Source organism: Fonsecaea pedrosoi (assembly GCF_000835455.1).
Source record: "Fonsecaea pedrosoi CBS 271.37 unplaced genomic scaffold supercont1.6, whole genome shotgun sequence".
In the NCBI taxonomy this organism is placed as follows: Eukaryota; Fungi; Ascomycota; class Eurotiomycetes; order Chaetothyriales; family Herpotrichiellaceae; genus Fonsecaea; species Fonsecaea pedrosoi.
The window spans coordinates 1,667,932-1,687,239 of record NW_013550610.1 but is presented as its reverse complement, the minus strand read 5'-3'; the positions used below and the strand labels follow the sequence as shown (position 1 = coordinate 1,687,239).

The window sequence follows — 19,308 nt, the reverse complement described above, 5'->3', positions numbered from 1 at the left end:
ACATCAAGGAAAGATGTGGAATACTACATCAATTCTATTGAGCATAGACCAGCAGATAGACCGCCCAGCTAACCTCGCTGCAGGAGTGTATCGGTGTTTCGTGTCGTATCAGAAAGAACTCGATTTCGAAGAGGGAGAAAGCTTGGCGAGACGTGATTGGTCAAGACGCACAAGGCTGCAAGGCTGAACCCTTCCGCACTGAGGTCATTCAACGCATTGAGGTATTCAACCACCTTCTGCATTCATCACGCATCACGCACGAGACATGTACACACGCACATTCAACCGTGGCGTTTTAATTCTATTGTGGCAAGAGAATCAAGTCCTTCAGACCTTGTACGTTGTGTTCTGTTCAGCATGGCCGATGGCTGGTTACCATTGATCCTGTCTGCGCTTGTTCCATGTCCCTCGCGCGCACACCGTTGTCTCGTTCCTTCTTCTCTTCCTCTGATAACTCCACGTCATTGTAGCAAAGCTCAGCTCTTCTTGAATCATTGTAGTATCGGTAGAGGTCGATCGTCGTCGCTGTGGAGGCCGGCCATTTCGAGTTGGCGGGAAGGTCGTCGCGCCACGTCTTCCGGGTTGGCCCAACGTTACAGGACAGGAGGGAGGTCATTCTTAAAAGGGAGACACGTTATGTGGTGTGTGAAGAGGACATAAATGGGCGAGGTGACCGTCGTAATCATGGTCATAGGATTGAAATGGGGTAAATGTACTCTGCGAGTCTTCCGAGAAGCCTCACGGATCTTGGACCGACCACCATCCACCAGCTGGGAGCAACCGGTTCCGGAATCGGGTTCTGTCCATGATCTCCGGAGTGATTTCGACATACGATGTGGCGAAGGCCTGCGGGAACTTCCGATAATGCGTCCCAGATGGACCTGCGGAGTGTTGTTCTCAACTGAGTATCTGCTTGTCTCTCGATACAAGCGGCATAAGCCTATTATCTTCTATCCAATACGTTGTGGCACCAAGCCATCATCCCAATTATCCGCCTTGATTTGGAAACGTTCCTTCGGCCGGGATGTCGACCTCATCGAAGTCTCTGTTCTGCCAAAGGACGACGGCGCAGATGAAATGTTGGGAGCTGGAGGCGGGGACGGAGTCAACCCAACAGAGTTCCTCGGCGAAGATGTGTGAGTTCGTGCTCACCAAACTGCGGTTGATGGAGGTGGCGCAAAAAAGGGGGAAGACGGCGGCGCAAAGTTCTCTCAACGGGAATATGCCAAGGGGGGGGGGGGGGGGGGGAAACTCGAGCAACAAGAAACGACGCTTCGTGCCGGCCGGTCGTTCATCAAGCCCCGAGGTTCTGCGTTAGCGTTTCCATCACTCCCAGAGGGAGTCGATGGGAATTCCACGAGTATTCTCTCACCTGCCGTGATGGGGTTGATACTTTCCGGCCGAGGGCTTTGGCAAGTGGCCGTAGAGCGGCCTTGTCGCTACACGTCTTGACGCCTGCCCCATAATCCACAAAGGACGTCTGGCGGGCGAATGCTCGCAGGGCGCTGAGGGCTGCAGCGACATCCAGTCCATTTTTGAGGGGATATCTTCGTGCCATTGACGATGTGACTGACGGTGTCGATATCTTGACGCGGCGAGGGTTCGACGGGCGCAGGCTGAAGCCGCACTAGTCTGAATGGGATGGTGACGTAAACCTCGGTAGGCCTTCCAAATTTGTCGAGTATCAATATCACATCCTGAGACTCATGTCTGTTAATACGAGAGGGTATTCCACGTCGATTGATTCTTGCTTCACGCCTATTGTTAGATACAGTACCTTCTTTGATCATCAACTCGCGAATTTTCGCTCAATGGGCCTCTCGAAGAGGAATTTCCCGCCTGTGAGAGCGATGAGAAGTATTTTCCAAAAACTGCAAGACACACTATTGAACCATTCTGGTCCAGATCCATTCTTCCCTACCACGGGTCGCTGGTTGACCGAGTCCTGATAACGATATTATCGGCATACTCTGGGCTGCAGGACACGTCGCACAGAAAAGCGCTCTCGATTGAGCCGCATTTTTCAGTTTTCTGTCGACTTGTTCTCCGCTGTAGCTCGGCCTGACTCGGTACAGGTCTGGGAAGTGGTATTCAGTGCCAAAGGATCCCGATCATCAACTGCCGAAGAGAATATGTAACCGCAGCTAACAAACGCCTTGGTCGATGTCTGCTTTGCGGCCTTGCGGCGACCAGGCATACAAACGTGACCAACTTGCCAAGACCAAACTTCTGAATCTCCGAAACTGCGGCAGCTTGTCATGCAAGACTAGACCGACAGGGAGATCATACGTCTGCTTCTACCAAGGTTAAGCTCTCTTGTTTATTTCAATCAATGACGCCTAGTCGCGTCGTCCACCAGTCCTTACCGCCATTCGCGTCCTACGTTCCTCCTAGAAGCATCTTGTCCTTCTTCTTCCTCGTTTCTGCATCGAGCATGGCAGGTCTCGGGACCTCACGGCGGTGAAGACAACCCGAACGATTCCGACCCCCAAAGTGGAACTGCGCTCTTCGACGGAATGGAGTTACATATATCGTGGTGCAGAAGCTCCGCGGAAAGAGTATAGTAATCGCGTGGCAGTCTTGTCAAATCCTCCTCCGCTTCCCAGTGTACATCCTCGAGACGCGTTCGATAACGGCATTCGGAAAAGAGATGGCCAGCGTGGGCGGAGCACATTGTGGGATTGCAGGCTACCGTATGGCATGCAGCGTTATGGTCCATTCTGCCATAGCGATGACTTCGATTGTTTCCTCCGCAGCGGTGTCGACAATGCGCCGCCGGAACTTCCAGAGATCGAGGAGACGATCAAGTTTTGAAAGCTAGAGGGGAATCCCCCGTATTTAGTCGTGGAGACTTGAGTAGCTTGTGTATCCTGGTGCACGGAGACACTATAGTCGGCATCTTTGATCGAGAGCACTGGCTGGCGGCCACCGTACTGGGAGTACACAACTGCGCGTCAAATTTATCCAGACCATCTTGGGCTGGATACGTCGAAACGCTCTCAGGCCCGTAAGCTGAAGCTCCGGGAATGGAGAAGGCGAGGCCGCGGCAGTGGGAGGAATTCTCTGTAGTTAGCCTCTCAAGAACTTATCTCTTTGCGCTCCAGAAGGTCGTAGGTTGGAATCTTCCCTGGATCATACTGTGTAGAGAACCGTCCGGCCGCCTCTTCTGATTGCAGTACTCCATTGCGGCTTTCCGAACAGTATCCCACGGAATGACGCTTGTTCCGAGAGCAGCTTTGTCCTTGCCCACAAGCTCCAGAGCATCCTTCAGCCACGCCACGCAGTTCCAGTCCTTCGCCCCGTCTTTCACAGGGGTTCGGCACAAGATTGCATCAAGACGGGACAGGTCGTCGACTTTGCCGATCAAAACCCGCACTAACAACATATTGGTTGGTCGGAGAGGCACAGTTCCCTTCTCAAACTCCCAATGTATCCCGTCTTGGGTCACCTTGTTTTTTGCACGGTATCGCACGCCGTCCTTGTCCGGCTCTTCCACCTTAGGGCCGATCATGAAAGCCCAATGATAGCTATTTCGGCGGAAGTTGCTAAGCAATCTACTGCCGGAGATGCAGTGCTCGAATCTCACTCACGTATCTTCCAGGTCACGCAGTCTTGGCTGTCCTCCTCTTGCATGGCGACAAATGTATAGGCGGTCTTTGTTGGACATTTTCGTTGTGATTTTCCAATTGAACCTCCTCTTCTATCCGCAGAATCACCGATGTGCGGTAATGGACGAGGTACAGACGCGGGGAGGAATTGGAGGTGGTGGCTCAGCAAACACTTTGAGGGAGGAGCTGCGGAGGGCATTTCTCGTAGACTAAATTCGGTCAAGAGAGAATGACGGAGAAGGAGTTCGACATATCAACCAAGGTCTCATTCAGACGCTCAGGCAAGGACAATGCGTTGTGCTTTTTGCCGACGAGGATCAATGTCACGATCGATCGCAGGCAATGTTTTCTCGTGCCGTGAGGCTACGTCATTAACCTCGCGGCGTCACGACACTAGTGTCAGAATACTTATTAGGGAAATTTAGCCGCTCACCACCGTGTCGGCAAACCTCCCTTGTTGACGTCTCGCCGGCGATGTAACCTGCGGGCTGCGGGCTGCGGGCGCAGTTGAGACAACGCAGACAACCTACCATGACATTCACAATGCGCTTCAAGAATAGTTCTCTATTCTCCTCATACAGCAGCTATCTCGGCACTGCCGAAAGCTTGCGACAGCCCCTTCGCGGTCTCGACTTCCGCCCCCTTCGTCTTCTCGCCTTGCGGCCACTGGGTACCGACTTCACCTTACACCAGAATCGGATCTCGTTCCCTATGTAGAGAACGATATAGTCAACGGCCGCGTTCTGGTGTCAAGCGATGGTCTAGTGTACCCAAGAGTGTCCCAAGGAAGACCAAGTCTGTATCGACGACGTGATTTACTCGCCACTTGCGCACTCACATTTCTCCAGCGTTTAATGGACCTCTGTTCGGGCCCAACACTCTCTTGATGCAACATATATGGAGAGATGATTTTGATCAATACTGCGAAGAGGACGAGACTAGCAGGCCTGTACTTATCAGCATCCAAAAAGGTACTCTCCGATGATACTACGCGGAGACAAAACTGACAACGTTCTCCAAGGACAATTCTCCCTTCACCTCTCCTCGCCTTCTATGACTATCCTCAACTATTTGCGCTCCAATCGTTGCGTCCGATGAAGCCACACGGTTGACATTACCTTTGCCTACTCTCCATACACTACTAAATATCCCTACAGAATTCAATACTGTCCTCAGCGAGTTTTATGCAACCCATGCGACAATCTTTGATGCTGAAGAGTGCTTCGAAAAGAACGATTACAGCAGTGCTGCAGCAAATAGGGATTCGGATCGATGGCAAGCTTGAAGAAGAGTGATTTGCATTGGAGAACAACGAGTTTACGTGTTATTTTGCACCAAAGCTTCTTGGTTTCCCCGTGAATATCCACAAGCACTGAGCACTGGAGTAGTGGTATTGGGGTCGATTTACAACCATATCTGACAATCGCACCGCGTTCCAGCGGTCTTGAGGGAGCAGCGCCACATGCCGCGAATGGCGCAGGTTATGATTTTCCGTTGCTGAGGGATATTTCTCCTGCCGTCCTGCTCTCGTCATACTCTGAGATTTGGTGGTACGAAAAGTACCGGTCTTCGCGTTCAGTTCTGCGAGTATCAGCCCCAGCCTTCCATGTGAGGACGAAGAAAGAAACCTGTAAGGGTCATCTCTCGCGCTGGCTGCAAGGAGTAATGATCTTCCGATCGTGGACAAGAACAAGGTCATCTGGCAGTTTTGTGTCTGGCATTGGTTAGACCTCCTTAAGCAGGGATCTCAGACTGTAACGCAGCAAAACTTTGGGGATGGTGTAGACAAGAACATTCCTGCCTATGTAATTCTCCACGAAATGTTGTAGATCACGAGTGTTAGTGCGCATCGAGGCACCGTTGGGTTCTCCGGCTCCTCAGTAACACGGCATACACCATGATGCTCTAGTCTCACCTCGGGAAGTCCCAGGATCTGTAAAGTCCTTCGGTTTGATCTTCCCAGCTTCGGCGACGATATCGTAGTTGTCGCTTTTCTTAACAGTTCTGTCTCGAAGAGACACTGCTTTTCCACTGCCCAGACGGAACAATTCCCTCAGGAATATCGTGAATCGATTGATATATATCATATATATCGACGTCTCTTACAAAGTTTTGAAGCCGAGAGCCTGATTACCGTGTCGAATTAAGAGAAAAGGAAAGTGGAAGGGGTGGGTGGCATCGTGACGCTTTTAAAAGGCCGTTGACTTTCGTTTGCATCCTGCATACTGGTGAAGACCGAAACAGTCAGGCTGTTTCCCTTGCGTTCTTGTGATTTTGTGTCAAGGCCGTCAACCAGCGACGGCGCTGCCCCAAGTGACTCAACAACTGGGTGGTCAATAAACTGGTGTCACATCAATAGGAACTTCACCTTCCGCGTCGTAACTTCCACTCTGTTTGCGGACTGTGCCAGGGATGGAAGAGCCTCACTCCGGTTTGGTTATCAATACCTTCAGGCGTGTGCTGGGCATGCGTCTCTCAGTCTCCGCGGAGTCTGAAATTCATGTAGCCCTGTAGCTGGGCCCTTGTAACACGGCCTTTGTAGCATCACGCGGAGTGTTCAGCTTTTGCGATTACTCCCAAAGCGACGAGAATGACGGGCTCGCATCGGCATACGAGACCTACAAGAAATTCTTTGAAATGCAATTGTTCGCTGTGGCGGCACTGGCATCAGTGGACTAGTGAGAAGTGGCCTTGACTCGCCTGAGAGAAGAAACTCGCAGCCTAGATCTTTGTGCTGCCAAACCAGGAAGAGGCTCTCAAGAATTGACCAGGACAATTGGTCAACAAATGCCCAACACAGACGACATTTCAAACCTGACCCGGCATGGGCGAATGGCGCCTGGTGTATGTATACCTCGGGGCGCACAGCTGATCCAACTTGAGCACGCGAACAGGCCAGCGAAAGCATAGTTGTCGAGAATGTGTCAAAGGAGGACAAAGGCGCACGCTCAATCTAGCGGTTCGCGGCGTAAAGACAATCGTCTCTCATCACGTGATATGATGCCGCCGAGCGGCGCTAATGACGTCCCCTTAGATTTCCTTCCCGCTGAGTGGCCCCAGAGGTTGAGATCCCCAAGTGACAACACAGGGCTGCCGCTGTGCATCAGGGCGGGTCGGAAATATGTACGAGGTAAGTACAATCAAATAATTGAAAGATTAATCAGTTGTTCAGCCAAGTGTCTAAAACACAGATGTTTACGGCGGTGTCTGTCCAAGGCCTGGGCCAGACATAAGGGTAGAGCCGGGTGGCGGGCGACGATCTTCTTCAGGACTGACACCCACCCACACCCTGCCTGACTTGATTCATGTGCCCCAACAGTCCGAAATATTATTCGTCCTCCCTTCTTGCACTAGAGGCCTTGGGTGTCAGACTTTGAAGCCCAATGGAAGCTTGGACCCGACGGTGTTAAATAACAAGCCCAACCAATTTGCCGGTTTACCCGACCCGTGGGTCTGGGTGCTTGTGCTGATCTGGCTCCCCTTTCTTCACATCTCAACCCCCCCGATCCACTTGGGGTGCCACAACCTTTCGTTAAATCGTAGTTAATGCTGACCACCCCATCACACCATTGCAACTTCACTTCATCGCTGCACGATTTTTCAACCTTCTCTTCCCACTGTTATCGAGCCCAATTCATCAATTCGAGCGATCCAACTCTTCAACCATCTCATCTGTCCATGTGAACCCCTCAAGCAGACCGCAGAGCCGACTCACACATCCCCCTGCTCCGTGTTACTCCATAAATCGGACTACGCCTCTTCTCGTTCCTCGAAACACACCTCTCCCGCCTGACCATCAGCCACACTTGCCCGAATGGCTGGTCTCGCTTTGATGATTTGGATCCCTTGGAGCTATGGGCAGTCGATCGAGCTCCAACGGAGTCCGTTCACCTTCTCAGACCTCGTCGTGGACGATTCCTTACCGCCGCGTGTTGGATCTCATGCATATGTGATGACGAGATGCTGATTCATTCAAGTGAAAGCCTCTCTGGTCAGAATACTCCCAAACCCTCCCTGTATCCCTCTCCGCGATGCAAAACTCCGATCCCATTATTGGCTCTTCACGGCGCATTGCATCCCTGCGATAGCAATGTCTCAATCGCGATCGCTGCACATGCGTGATCCCACGCAGGTTTGATCTCGACGAAGCGGAGACGCGCAGGGAAGGACACGAGCTATAGCTCACAAGACGTTGATGGATATCTATTCCGCAATACCAGATCTAAAGACTTGGAGGATGTGGAAGTGCCATACATTCTTCCTCACTCCCTTCTGACATACGCTGACCGTTGGTCTCTTGCTATCCGTCATGCCATTGCGCGGATTCTCTATCGAAGCGGTACAGGAGGGTACATCGATCGTATCATTCGAGAAATGGAAGAGGTAGGTGTGGAAGAGACGACGCATCGACCGGACTCAGACACTTCCCGAGGCTGATGCCAGGTAGGTGGCTGGAAGGAGTTCCAGTTTGCCGACATTGTTGGAGAATCACTGACACATCTGTGTCAATGTTACTGCTTTTGACATGGAGTGTCGCGAGATGTGTTCGCTTCCGGTGACTACTTTGCCCTTGAGCCGACTTGTGTGTTAGGCACGACCTTCCACGTCCATGTCGACTCCGATCATCACTACAGTTACCATTCATGTTTCAAGAGAACGAGAATCACTCTCGCTCTTGGGTGGCTTTGAGAGGGTACGGGGTCGGTCCGAGCCAAACGTCCTCCACCCGGGACTGATGCTTTCAGAAATGTATCATCCAGCGCGTGGACATTTTCCGAGACCCCGACCCGGTCTTGATCATAGGTTTTTGCCGTCAAGAGCTCAGATGGACGCAACCTCACATTCGATATCAAGTTTGTGACGGCGCTCTTGATACACATCGTGAGAGGGACTCGCCTTTTCCCAGGAAGATCAGATCCTGCACCGCGTCAGCAAACCAGCCAGTGTGCTGCTCACAAATGCGAGTCTGCCGCAGCAGAAACTTGTCTGATAATGCCCATCCATGTCACGACTTCGTTCCGCTGCTTTCCACGTGACGGCGGTCCCCAACCCGGATTCGACGCCTCCGGCGATCCCGGCTTGCTCTGTTCTTGCCGAGTCCAAGTACTCGGAACCATGATCAGGTTGGTGCGAGGCGTTTTATTCACTGATACTTGCGAGACAGGATTATCTTCACGATTGCAGCCTGCTACAGGTAGGTTGTGTGCGGGCACGTGACCGCCATCTCTCGGCTTCAAATGTTGAGCGCCCAGCCTTGGTGCCAAGATACGCCTTTCCCAAACAGTCCAAGCGCAAAACGCAAAACACATCCCATCTCAACAACCGACCTCCCTACTGCAGGGCTACACCACGTCATTCTCGCTACCGAAGTCTCCGCGTATCGCTCAAGACACGATGGACAACGTGTTGGCAGACGTCCGCTGGGTGAAAGAGCGGGTTGTCAGGCTCGCGACGATGGTGGACATGGAGATGTCTTCGGCCAAGGCCACACCGCACAAAACGAACTGGACCGAATACCGCTCCCTGATAGGAGAGCTAGAGGACGGCCTGCAGCATGTCGAGAGGCGGGCTGAAGTCTGTGCTACCCACGGGGAAGCTGGAGCTGCATCCGCTGCCCCTCCACCTCAAACACCGACGCCAGATTACGCCCCGGCTGATAGTCCACCTTCAAGCGAGAATCGCCATTCCGAAGTCCTACTATCGACGTCAGATGACGCCCCAGACGAAGGCCCATCCTCAAGCGAGACCCGCCCTGCTGAAATCCTCCCGTCGACGTCAGACAACGCCTCAGATGAAGGCCCCCCTTCAAGCGAGACTCGTCCTGCTGAAATTCCACCTTCCACGGCAGGTGAAAGGCCAAACCAGTGTCACGATTTATGCGACGGCGTCATAATAATAGAGCAAAGAGCCAGGAAGATTGTGACACGCACTCAAAAGACGTCTACGCTGAGCAGCCAAGCGCCTAATGCAGGGGCAACGATAGCACCCCCTTCTCCGCCCGATCAACCTCTGCCTGGAACCACGATTCCTCATCGGGAAGAGGACGGAGTAATCGTCCTTTTGCCCAGCCCCGAGCAGTGTAAGGATCTGCCATTGCTTATATCCCGGGCTAAGGAACTGGGCGCCTACGACACCGGAGTTTTCAAGTACGTATTACCGGACGCTGTGGTGAGAGGCTTGCGGCCTATCCTCAACCTCCCTCCGGGTGTGTCCAAATTCAAGTCCCGGCCTTACAAGAAGCATTCCCGTTACATTGCACGGAGCGAACGAGAAGATGAGGTGTTGGATCTCGGCGAACTTGACTTCACACCCATACCGCATGATGAGTATGTCGAAACATTGGAGCGCCGTGTTACCGACCGTCAGGCTATGAATAAAATGCAGTACTTGACCGATCTTGCGGCTTGGACACCCGGAGACCGAGAAAATCTCGGTTTGCCACCAATTTCGCCCATCTATCCCCTTCAACACAACGAACTCGATCGCACGAGAAGATTCATCGCCGGGGTTCATGCTCCATATGGGTATATATCGGGCGGCCACGGATCACTCTTCTCTTCGCACCGTGAAGACGGCTACCTGCTGTCTCTCAACGCGTTGTATGAGGGCCTGAAGCTCTGGTATATAGTGGCTCGAATGCATAGCCACCTCATCGAAGAAGCTGTCAAGAAAAGGAAATGTATGCAAAAGGTGCGGCATGCCTCTCTCTGGTTTTCGACATCACAGCTCAAAGCCATGGGTGTCTCGTTTGTCACTATGGTACAGCGTCCAAACGAGGTCGTTGTGGTGTCTGGAGATATATACCACCACGGAGGTACCCTTGGCTACTCTCGTGCCGAGGCGGTGAACTATGCTCCCCCCGGTTGGAGCATTGACGGCTACTCTGAATGCAAACGCAAGTGTCCTGGATTTCCTATTCCCAATGAGTACTTGGAGTTCCGCGCCCCAGGCGAGATACAGCTTGGATTGCCTCTTGCGGACGAAGAAGACGAACCTGAGTCAAACGAGAATTTCAGGTCTCCCCAAAAAAGGCGCAGAGGTCCAGCGTCTGCTGCAAGCTCCGGCGGCAAAAGGAGATGTACTGCCGCTGGTTCGAATCTCCCCGCTCAGAAAATAGCTGAGACGACTCCAATCTTACAGATGGCAAAGTCCATCTGTAGTTCCGCGGCAGTCGAGCAGTTGTTCAAAGTCGTTCGCGGCGGCCGGCTCTTTGGACTGACGTTGCTACGAAAGATGAAAGGCAGCAGTGCTTAGTTTTACCAGAACGCTGCACAGACAGTTCGTTCCTTGTCGGATGAAAACGCCTACTCTGGATTTACTTTGCGACTATCCTCACTCCGTTTGGTTCAACGAACCTGCAGAAAGACGGCCGTGGGAGACTTCGGAGTGGCCTCGTTCCAAAGCTGGCCAAGGAATTGGGGCTGGAACTACATTAGTATCGTTATCATTAAATAAACAGCTAAAAATGGGCAGACTACCGTACGAGGTTTCATGGTATCCTCTACTTTATCCTCATTTATACTCTGCCGTTTAGGTTCTCTTCAATAAACTAAGAGTCTCTCAAAGATGAATCAATTTGACTCTCTATAACGTCATCTGAACGCCATGCACGTCGCCGTCCCGAGATACTGCCTCGCATTCGGATATACGAGGGCAAGGGCCGAGGTCTGGAAGCCGTCGCGGAAGAAGTCCGGCGAGCTCGCATACCACAAAGGGTGATCATATCGGGCCGCATCTCTGGAGAACTGGTTCCCCTCGGCACCCATCTCAACGGACGGTGTCCGGTATTGACGAGAGATGATCTCGTCGCCTGCGTCAAGATCGAGGTGGTCATCCTCAACCTCGAGAGGATTGGCAACATCTTTCCCGCTGATGAATCATGACCTCGACCCAACAGTCAAGCTCGTCGGCAGGAGGGTCGGGGGGAAGTACAGGCCGGAATTGCACGCCGCGAGGGACATCTATGATGGGTAGGAACTCACCCACAATCGCAACTGAGCATGCCCAAGCATGAGGATGAGGACGAGGATGAGGGGCACGTGATTCAACGCCACTCGATGTCATCATGTCACGTGGCGGGCACTTCCGATGTTTGGCCGCCAGAGTGAAGCGCTCCCCTTTGTCCTCCAGGAGGATATGCCGTTCAACGATTCCGCCAGGACATGGTGTTGGATGACTTGTCACGGACATGGTGTTGAACGATGGATTGCTCTGCGGGTTATGTTCATGCTCATACTGATGCTCATGCTGATTTGCCGTCCGCCTGCTGTCCACTTTCAAAACTCCAAAGTCCATGCATCGGTGTACACAAGGTGGAAGTTTCTGTCCTTGCTGGAACTATTTGTGGCAGTTTCACTACAAAATTCTGGATAACGATTGTAAATCAGTGCTAATAGACCACTATGATGAATATATTCTCTGACATTCTCTGACATCCTTGCGAGACCCGCGGGCCCTGCGGTCCTTTTGGGGTCCTTGCAAGCAAGACGCGCAAGGCATGAGATAATGCATCTTCAATAATGCATACTTACCTACAGCAGTGGCACCATGTACCTCCATCTAGCACCAGTGGCGCCACTATTCGTGGTAGGCTGGTAGCAGAGCAACTGAATATATAACCCGGCTACCTTCGTATCGAACCACCCCTCTTCTGTCAGTGCAAGCTGATGATAGGTATCAAGGACTGCGGCGTTCGGCTTTAGCCTTCTCTCTGCGTACAAGCACGAGTTCGGCAGTCGTAGGTTCACGGCAGCTGGGTAAGATAGGTTGGATAGATTGGGCACCTTGTCGAGGAGATAGATCCATGATGTGATATATACATATATCCCTCAAGGCACCAGAAATACCTGACCGAATCCATCGCCATCACTCATTCTGAATGGTTCCTTCTTCTTCCTCGCCCCCTTTCCCTCCCCTGTGTCATGGGCACTCATTGCTAGGGCGTCGTGTCAAGCCAAGGCAGATAGAAGAATCTCCCCTGAATCCATGGAATGGCGATTTGGAAGCTCTACAGTCAAAAGGGTTGAATGCTCTCTACGCCGATGATGAGTGTTCCCATGAGCGTCACTCTTTAGTGCTTCCATCTCAATGTACTGTCCACGCCAGCATCTCTCGACAATGGTCCGGCAGAAAAGGTTCTCTGTCGCAGGCAATTCTTACGGAGCCGGCCACCGCATGTCGTGTTCTCTGTCGAAAAAGTAACATGGATATACGCGTCAGACAGCGATCGAGGAGATGACCCAGCCAAGATGGAGAATCTCGATTCCCGCCGTCAAATCATTGTCGCAGACCGTGTCCATATCTGTCGACATAGGTATCAGTATGGACTGGCCAAAATCTGCCAGTTTGAGCTGTCCATCGCTGACCAAGATGTTCCGGAGGGCAATGTCGTTCACCAAGACTCTCCGGGAATGGACGTAAGAGAATGTATCAATGATGGATAGAATCCAGTCAACCTTCAAGGGCTTCGGCGGCTCAGGCGCAGATTTGATGTAGTCTTCCAGGTCGCCCTGTTTTGCGAAAGCCAACTCGATCCCATAGTTTGACGTCTGGACGCACGATACGGCTCCCTTACAGCGGCCCAGCCGTCTGTAGATGGCGACCTCGTTCTCGAGTGTCTTGCGGTTGACCTCGTTTATATACTCCGTGTCATCAGAGACCGGCGTTCCGACATGATGGTCCAGCGAGTATGTCTTTGCCACCTTGGCGACTCGGTCCTCATCGAGCCGGTGGATGTAGCCCGTCATCCCGTAGGCGGTGCGGTCATTGGGAGGTCATCAGCGTAGGGGTTCGACTCGTAGATCAAGTGCGGCTATGGGTCGGGGTATGTGGTCGTGGTGGTCATGTCGGCAGGGAGGGTGACAGTATGCTTTGCAATAGAAGGAGGTGAGGGATGGCGTCGGCCGGTGTATCGGTGGACTTTACTGATACAAGACCCGCAACGTAGACATTGGAATCCGAAGAAGGGGGCAGTGGACCATTGGTCATGGCACACAGCGCAGACGAATTCGAGGTTGGGGGGTTGGCGAAGCTTGATATTCTGCGTAAGGTGTAACAGACTTGGACGAAGTGTCAGTAAAGGTAGATAGAATATGAGAATTGCGAGCGGAATGGGAGCAGAGGGGGTCTATATCGACAGTTGTCCTTCTGGGCAGGACATGTCGCGCAGGTGGGCTGCGAGCTGGTAGTCAAAAAATGAGTGGCAGTCTGACGAGAAATAGCAACCAGGAGCGGATGCCCCATCACTACCTAGTGACTAGCTGAATTCCGACAAGGCGTCTCCTCTCTGTCAGTCTGCGCTATTTTATTTCCTCCCCTAGCAGCTGCAAATGCTCCCACCACCTGTTCCATCATCTGCCGAATCGAACTCGTCTAGCTCAAGCCGCACAAGGAAGCAAAGTGACGCCGAAAGTGACGCCGAAGCAGCACAGCGTCAGCGGCACGCTTCTCGAGGAGGGACTAAGCAAGAGATTTTGGAGCGGAATGGAGGCATGAAATGCTGGCATTACGGTCGGGCAGCGCCAGATATTGCTCGTGTGATAAGCAAGAAGGACAACTCGGTATGTCGTCGCAAGCAGGACAAGGGGATACTATCGCCTGGGTCACCAGTGATTCATCTAGTTGGCTGACTTTCAATAGCTCAGCCACGATGCTGCCTCCGGTCTCTTGATCTTTGATCGTCTTGGAGATGAGCAAAACGGTCTTCCTCTCTGTCCCTCGTGCCACCGAGCGCTTGACGATATCAACCAACCGGGCTTCACTTTCATTTTTACGGAGCTAGAATATTTCATCGATTGTGAGCGCCAGGACTATCAGAATCGAATTGATACTGCGCAACAGCAAGGGGATATTCCTCCACGAATGGTTCCCACACCACAGATGTATTCAGAATATCTCAAGAGAGAAGAGCTCGTGTCTTCTCACGCGGTCGGCGGCCTATACCGGCGGTATACCCTGCAGGACTTCTTCCCCGACTGTTGTGACAAGAGCTTCATCCCAGGGTTGGATCACTTCAAAGAGAGCCAGGTCTTTGGTGTGGCGCACCGATGACCGTCCTCAGACGTGTCTTCCAAACCATCGGTGACCCTACTCTCGAGGGAATTCCGGAATCCCAACTGGACCAACTATGGACGCTACGCAAGCTCTACGCCCGAGAGGTCATACAGACGAAGCTACATGATTCTCCGCAACAAAGTGCAGAGCAGATTGAAGGAGGACTGAGAGACAGCGGAACTCCCGCCAGTTCCCAAACCGTCGCACCTGTGCATGCCAACTCAGGAATAGTTCCTCCAAGAGGTTATAACAATGGGAATAATACTCCGATACCCGATGCTGGCGCGAGAGGCGCAATGGCAAAGCTAGCGAGATGTGATTCGACACAGGCTGGCCACATACACATACACAAGCCCTGGGCTTCTGAGATTCGGTCGTGGCGCTTTCATCGAGACTAACATCCAACGATACATGACGATGATAATGCAATGTTGGCAGCCACCACACCGATCGAATCGGTTATCATTGACATGGGTGGCCCCCGAACCCGCAACTCTGACCTCTTCGAGGATGCCGGTCTCGCGCACGTTAGCTGTAGGCGCCTCATCCCGTCCATCCACGGGTCCGCCGGAGCTCCCCCCTCGCCGGTGAGCTTCCGTCACCTCGCGTAGACCTCCGCCTCGTGGAGGGTGGTCACAACAAGAATGACCCTTCTCAGGCTATGGCCACTGGGTCCTGTCAGGAACTCTTTGATTGCTTCAAAAGCAATCAATGCCGACGTCCCAGTCGGAAAGCCATACGGCCCGATTGACAGGCACGAAACAGCAATCGTTCGGCAGCGATGGTCAACGGTGTTGCCCTAACCCTATTGGGAAGGTTAGCCGAATAATTTCCACCGCGGCACACAACAAAACTGTAAAACGCGCTAGATAGATTTCCTTGCCTAATCAATTTCATGAGACTTACAAACGGCGCATTGCATTCCCTCGAGGTATGCCGACCTAAGCTGCAGTCCACGCTCGCCTTGCATGGCGCTGCTAAAGACAGGAGCCACCGCGTGGATCAGCCACGTTGCGGCAAGTCCGTGGGAGGTAGATGGTTCCGGCACGATCCCACGCACCAAGCAGGCCCGTTACATTTCTTTCAGCCTTGACGCCCGTCGCCGACAAGTGGTCCGATTCTATCCCGGCGCCAGTTCGATCTCTACTTGGAGTGGAATGGCATTGGAGAATACCCCAGAACAGACATCTACGAATGGGACGATGGCTGGACAACGAGATTGCAATGTTAGAGGCCGTCGATATCACGACCAGCATCCGCCAAACACGGGCCTATGTACATATCTCAACGTGCGATATTTATCCAGGCTCTATAAACCCTTAATCAGGGCCGAGGTATGGACTTGGAGTAACAGGCTGATCCCGATGCCGGAATCTCAAGAATCCTACTGCATGACTATGGCTTGGAGCGTCGACCACCCTACTTCGGAACTCCTGTCACGGATCTTCAAGTGCTTGAAGAAGGACGTCTACTGTTGGATGCAATGTCGAATGATCCGAGGATCCGCGTCCTCGAAACCCCGGTATTGCTTCATTCAGATCTGAACGTGCGGAATATCTTCGTCGACGCTGACGACCACACTAAAGCCGCGTGCTTCATGATTAGAAGTCGTCCAGTGTCGATCCGGCATTCGGGGCTCTGCCACAAGACCTGACTCTGCGACTCTACCTTGATCAGCCCGATGAGCCGACATATGCTGATAGCGTGGCATGCGCGAGAGCGTTCGATCGATACATGGGAAACCTATTTCTTAAACTTGGCTCGCGTGCAGTCCGTAGATGGACGCCTTCTCCGCCTGTTATCAATACTCGCTTCGAACATGGAACGATGGTGCTGTTGCGTTGCGACATGATCTGGTCAAGATTTCATACGAGTGGGAAGACTGGGGGCCCAGTGGGAAGTGTCCCTTCGCGATACTGGGCGCCAAACACCATTCCGTTCATGAAGCCAAGTACCGACACTTCGTTACGGTCCACAGGCTACGTCAATAAGTGGCAGACTATCTCATCACCTCCTCCGATGGCTGGATACCCGCATAGGTGTAGAGTGCGGTTCAACTGCAGCACAAGCGCCTCTATTTCAATGTGGCACAAGCCATAATGAGTGCTGGGGACTCGGACAACGACGAAGCGATCAAGACCGAAAAGGCGTTACGGCAATCTGGCCATTCGATATATATAGCCAAATATAATAGGTCCAAGGTCCCAGCCATCACGTTGCTGTATATACCGATCAGCCTTCTTCGGCCTATCACGAGTATACCCATCAATGGCTTCCCAAGGCTAGGAGGACGAGGGAGGCCCGCCGTCTAGCCTTGGACCGGTGGCTGGGCGATGCCGCTTTGAACGGACCCCAGCAGCCACAGTGGCTGTCACGATGTTGCATCCGAAACGCCAATCAGAAATGTCGTGTCCGTGGCTGAGTACAGGGCGGCGTCAAACCCCTCATCCTAATTCGGGGCGAGGCGCAGGCAGTTTGTACACACGCCTCTTGGTGGTGTACACGTTGAGAACGAATACTCGACTGCGACAATCTTCTTTGATGTCGTGGACTTTGTTCGACCCCTGATTTGCAAGACCACTGCTCCTCCAAAGACCTTGAAATGCACATTCATTATCAGATATTTGTGTCCCCGGAACGCCTGAGCGCTCTCCTTCACCCCATCCACCATCCACAGATCCACAACCTCGACGAATGGAACAGGCTCCTATGAGCTCCTGGCTCGCAAACCAGAGCGGCAGGTCCCAGAGTGGCGAAGGACATGTCTCCTCCGGACTGTCGAGACGTATGTTTCGTGTGGGCAACTTTGGGGGAAATAGGCAATTTGGTCTGCAGGGGCCCCGAACCTTCGCAGGAAAAGAACACAGCTCTTGTGGCCCTTTGACATACTGAATATGAGATACGGCCTTCATCGTGGCCTTGGAGACTTGGACTGATCCGCGAGTGAACCAGTTCTCGACCGCTGCTACTGCTTCTCCTCCTCCTCCTCCTCCTCCTCCTCCTCCTCCTCCGAGACGGGTACTGAACAACCAGAGGAGCAAGAGCAACACAGACAAGAGAAACAAGAAAAAGGCCCGGATCCAGGGGCCATAATGCCGCTGAGCGGCAATATATCACATGTCCAGATCTATCCAGCGAGTCAAGGCCCTCCGAAGATTCGATGCCACCACGGCCCGCATCTCCTCGCATACCTCCCGCGAGTCGCAGAACCGCACGCTCTGTAGGTCGGACGCGATGACCAGATTCCGCGGATGAAGGTGTCGAACGGGAGAACTGCTCTGTCGTGGATCGCAGTCAGGCCTTGGACGGCGGACAATAATCTCGGCTGGATAGCCTCGTCTTGAAAGGGAGAGGCTGCTCCTGATGGGGCTTGGATCTATCATCGATCCAGCGAGCCTCGCTTCATCCGCTCGCAGCTTGATCCCGCGCGGTGTCGCCTCGAGACATGCAAACCACGTGTGGACAGCCTTGAAGCAGCGATACACCATCTTTCTCGTTCTTGATGCCTTCCTTTGCTGGGTGCGACTCGATCGTGGCTCGCGGTATGTTCCGGAGGGAGGACCGGAAATCTGCGGGATCTTTCAGGACAAAGTCGGGATACTCGAGGGTCAGACAGCTGCGGCTGTGCTGGAGAGGAACAGGCTAGTTGAGCTTTGTCCCGTCCGTGTAGAGAAAGGACAGGTCGGCGGCGGTGGCGGTGGTGGTGGCGGTGGGGGGCGGTATCCATGGTCTGTCCATCCATTCATCCATTCTTTCATTTGCATTGCATTGTATTGCGGTCCCAGACACTGATACTGAGATATATGGGACAAGAAAGGACAATGAGTGAGAGGTGAAGAGGGGAGAGGTTGATCAAAGGGATTACCCTCCCGAGCAGGATCGCCAGCGGACGGGAACCCTGTGCCAGTATCCGTCGACGTGGCTCGTGGCCGTCACGACCACCCACCCACCAGGGATCGAGGTCGAGGACGGCTCGGGTAGGGATGGGTGTTGACGGATATGCTGATATCGAAGTACGCGCTGAGGAAGAGGCGAGTGATCTTCAAGCCCATGCCACGAGTGCTTATCTGTCAGAAAGACATATATAATCCCAAAGTACGTGTCTGAAAAGAGACGAGTCACACACCTGACGGCAAATGGCCTTCCAGCACCAAGCGGGTCGCCTTTTGTCCTGCTGACATTGCATCGCGCACACGCAGAAATGCGACGTTGTGAGATTTAGTAGATGGTGGTATCGAATCTGCATGCTATCAGGCGAGCAGGTGGCATATCGAATCTGCGTAGTAAAAATGCGTGTATGATAGCCAAGTGCATCACAAGGCTGGATAGTATCTATAGAGCACCGCGTTGCGGACACCTAGCCGTAGGCCAGGCCGTAGGGAAAGAAGTAGAACACAGAAAAGTGCGGGACCAACAAAAGAAGAAGAAGAAAAAAAACGAGGGTAGAACTAACTGCGTGCACGGATTTTGTCCATCTTGTCTGTCGTTGCGTTATGGTGCGATGTTGTTCTGTGGAAAAGTGTTGGACACCGCCGAAGCCCTTTGAAAATCGAAAATACTCGGCCTTTTGTCGCCTCGTCTTCTTCAGACAATCATGTCTCCCACGTTGCCGGTTCGGCTTCCGTGTACCTCGTACCCCAGCACGATA

General features: G+C 52.8%; 5 protein-coding genes across 5 annotated transcripts; 3 read left to right on the top strand and 2 right to left on the bottom strand.

The window, feature by feature from the left end:
• Positions 1–684: 684 nt before the first annotated feature.
• On the top strand, positions 685–1,140 carry Z517_09431 (uncharacterized protein; the record flags this gene model as incomplete). Its single annotated transcript, XM_013425341.1, has 1 exon — positions 685–1,140. The coding sequence occupies one exon, from the start codon at positions 685–687 to the stop codon at positions 1,138–1,140; it is 456 nt and encodes a 151-aa protein (XP_013280795.1).
• A 1,945-nt stretch (positions 1,141–3,085) lies between these two features.
• Z517_09430 (uncharacterized protein) lies at positions 3,086–3,667 on the bottom strand (the record flags this gene model as incomplete). The annotated part of the gene is made up of 2 exons (XM_013425340.1): positions 3,086–3,527; positions 3,591–3,667. 2 exons carry the CDS (start codon positions 3,665–3,667, stop codon positions 3,086–3,088), a joined length of 519 nt encoding a protein of 172 aa, XP_013280794.1.
• A 5,335-nt stretch (positions 3,668–9,002) lies between these two features.
• On the top strand, positions 9,003–10,862 carry Z517_09429 (uncharacterized protein; the record flags this gene model as incomplete). The annotated part of the gene is made up of 1 exon (XM_013425339.1): positions 9,003–10,862. The coding sequence occupies one exon, from the start codon at positions 9,003–9,005 to the stop codon at positions 10,860–10,862; it is 1,860 nt and encodes a 619-aa protein (XP_013280793.1).
• Positions 10,863–12,823: 1,961 nt separating this feature from the next.
• Z517_09428 (uncharacterized protein) lies at positions 12,824–13,354 on the bottom strand (the record flags this gene model as incomplete). Its single annotated transcript, XM_013425338.1, has 1 exon — positions 12,824–13,354. The coding sequence occupies one exon, from the start codon at positions 13,352–13,354 to the stop codon at positions 12,824–12,826; it is 531 nt and encodes a 176-aa protein (XP_013280792.1).
• Positions 13,355–13,936: 582 nt separating this feature from the next.
• On the top strand, positions 13,937–14,657 carry Z517_09427 (uncharacterized protein; the record flags this gene model as incomplete). The annotated part of the gene is made up of 2 exons (XM_013425337.1): positions 13,937–14,167; positions 14,247–14,657. The coding sequence occupies 2 exons, from the start codon at positions 13,937–13,939 to the stop codon at positions 14,655–14,657; spliced, it is 642 nt and encodes a 213-aa protein (XP_013280791.1).
• Positions 14,658–19,308: the final 4,651 nt, after the last annotated feature.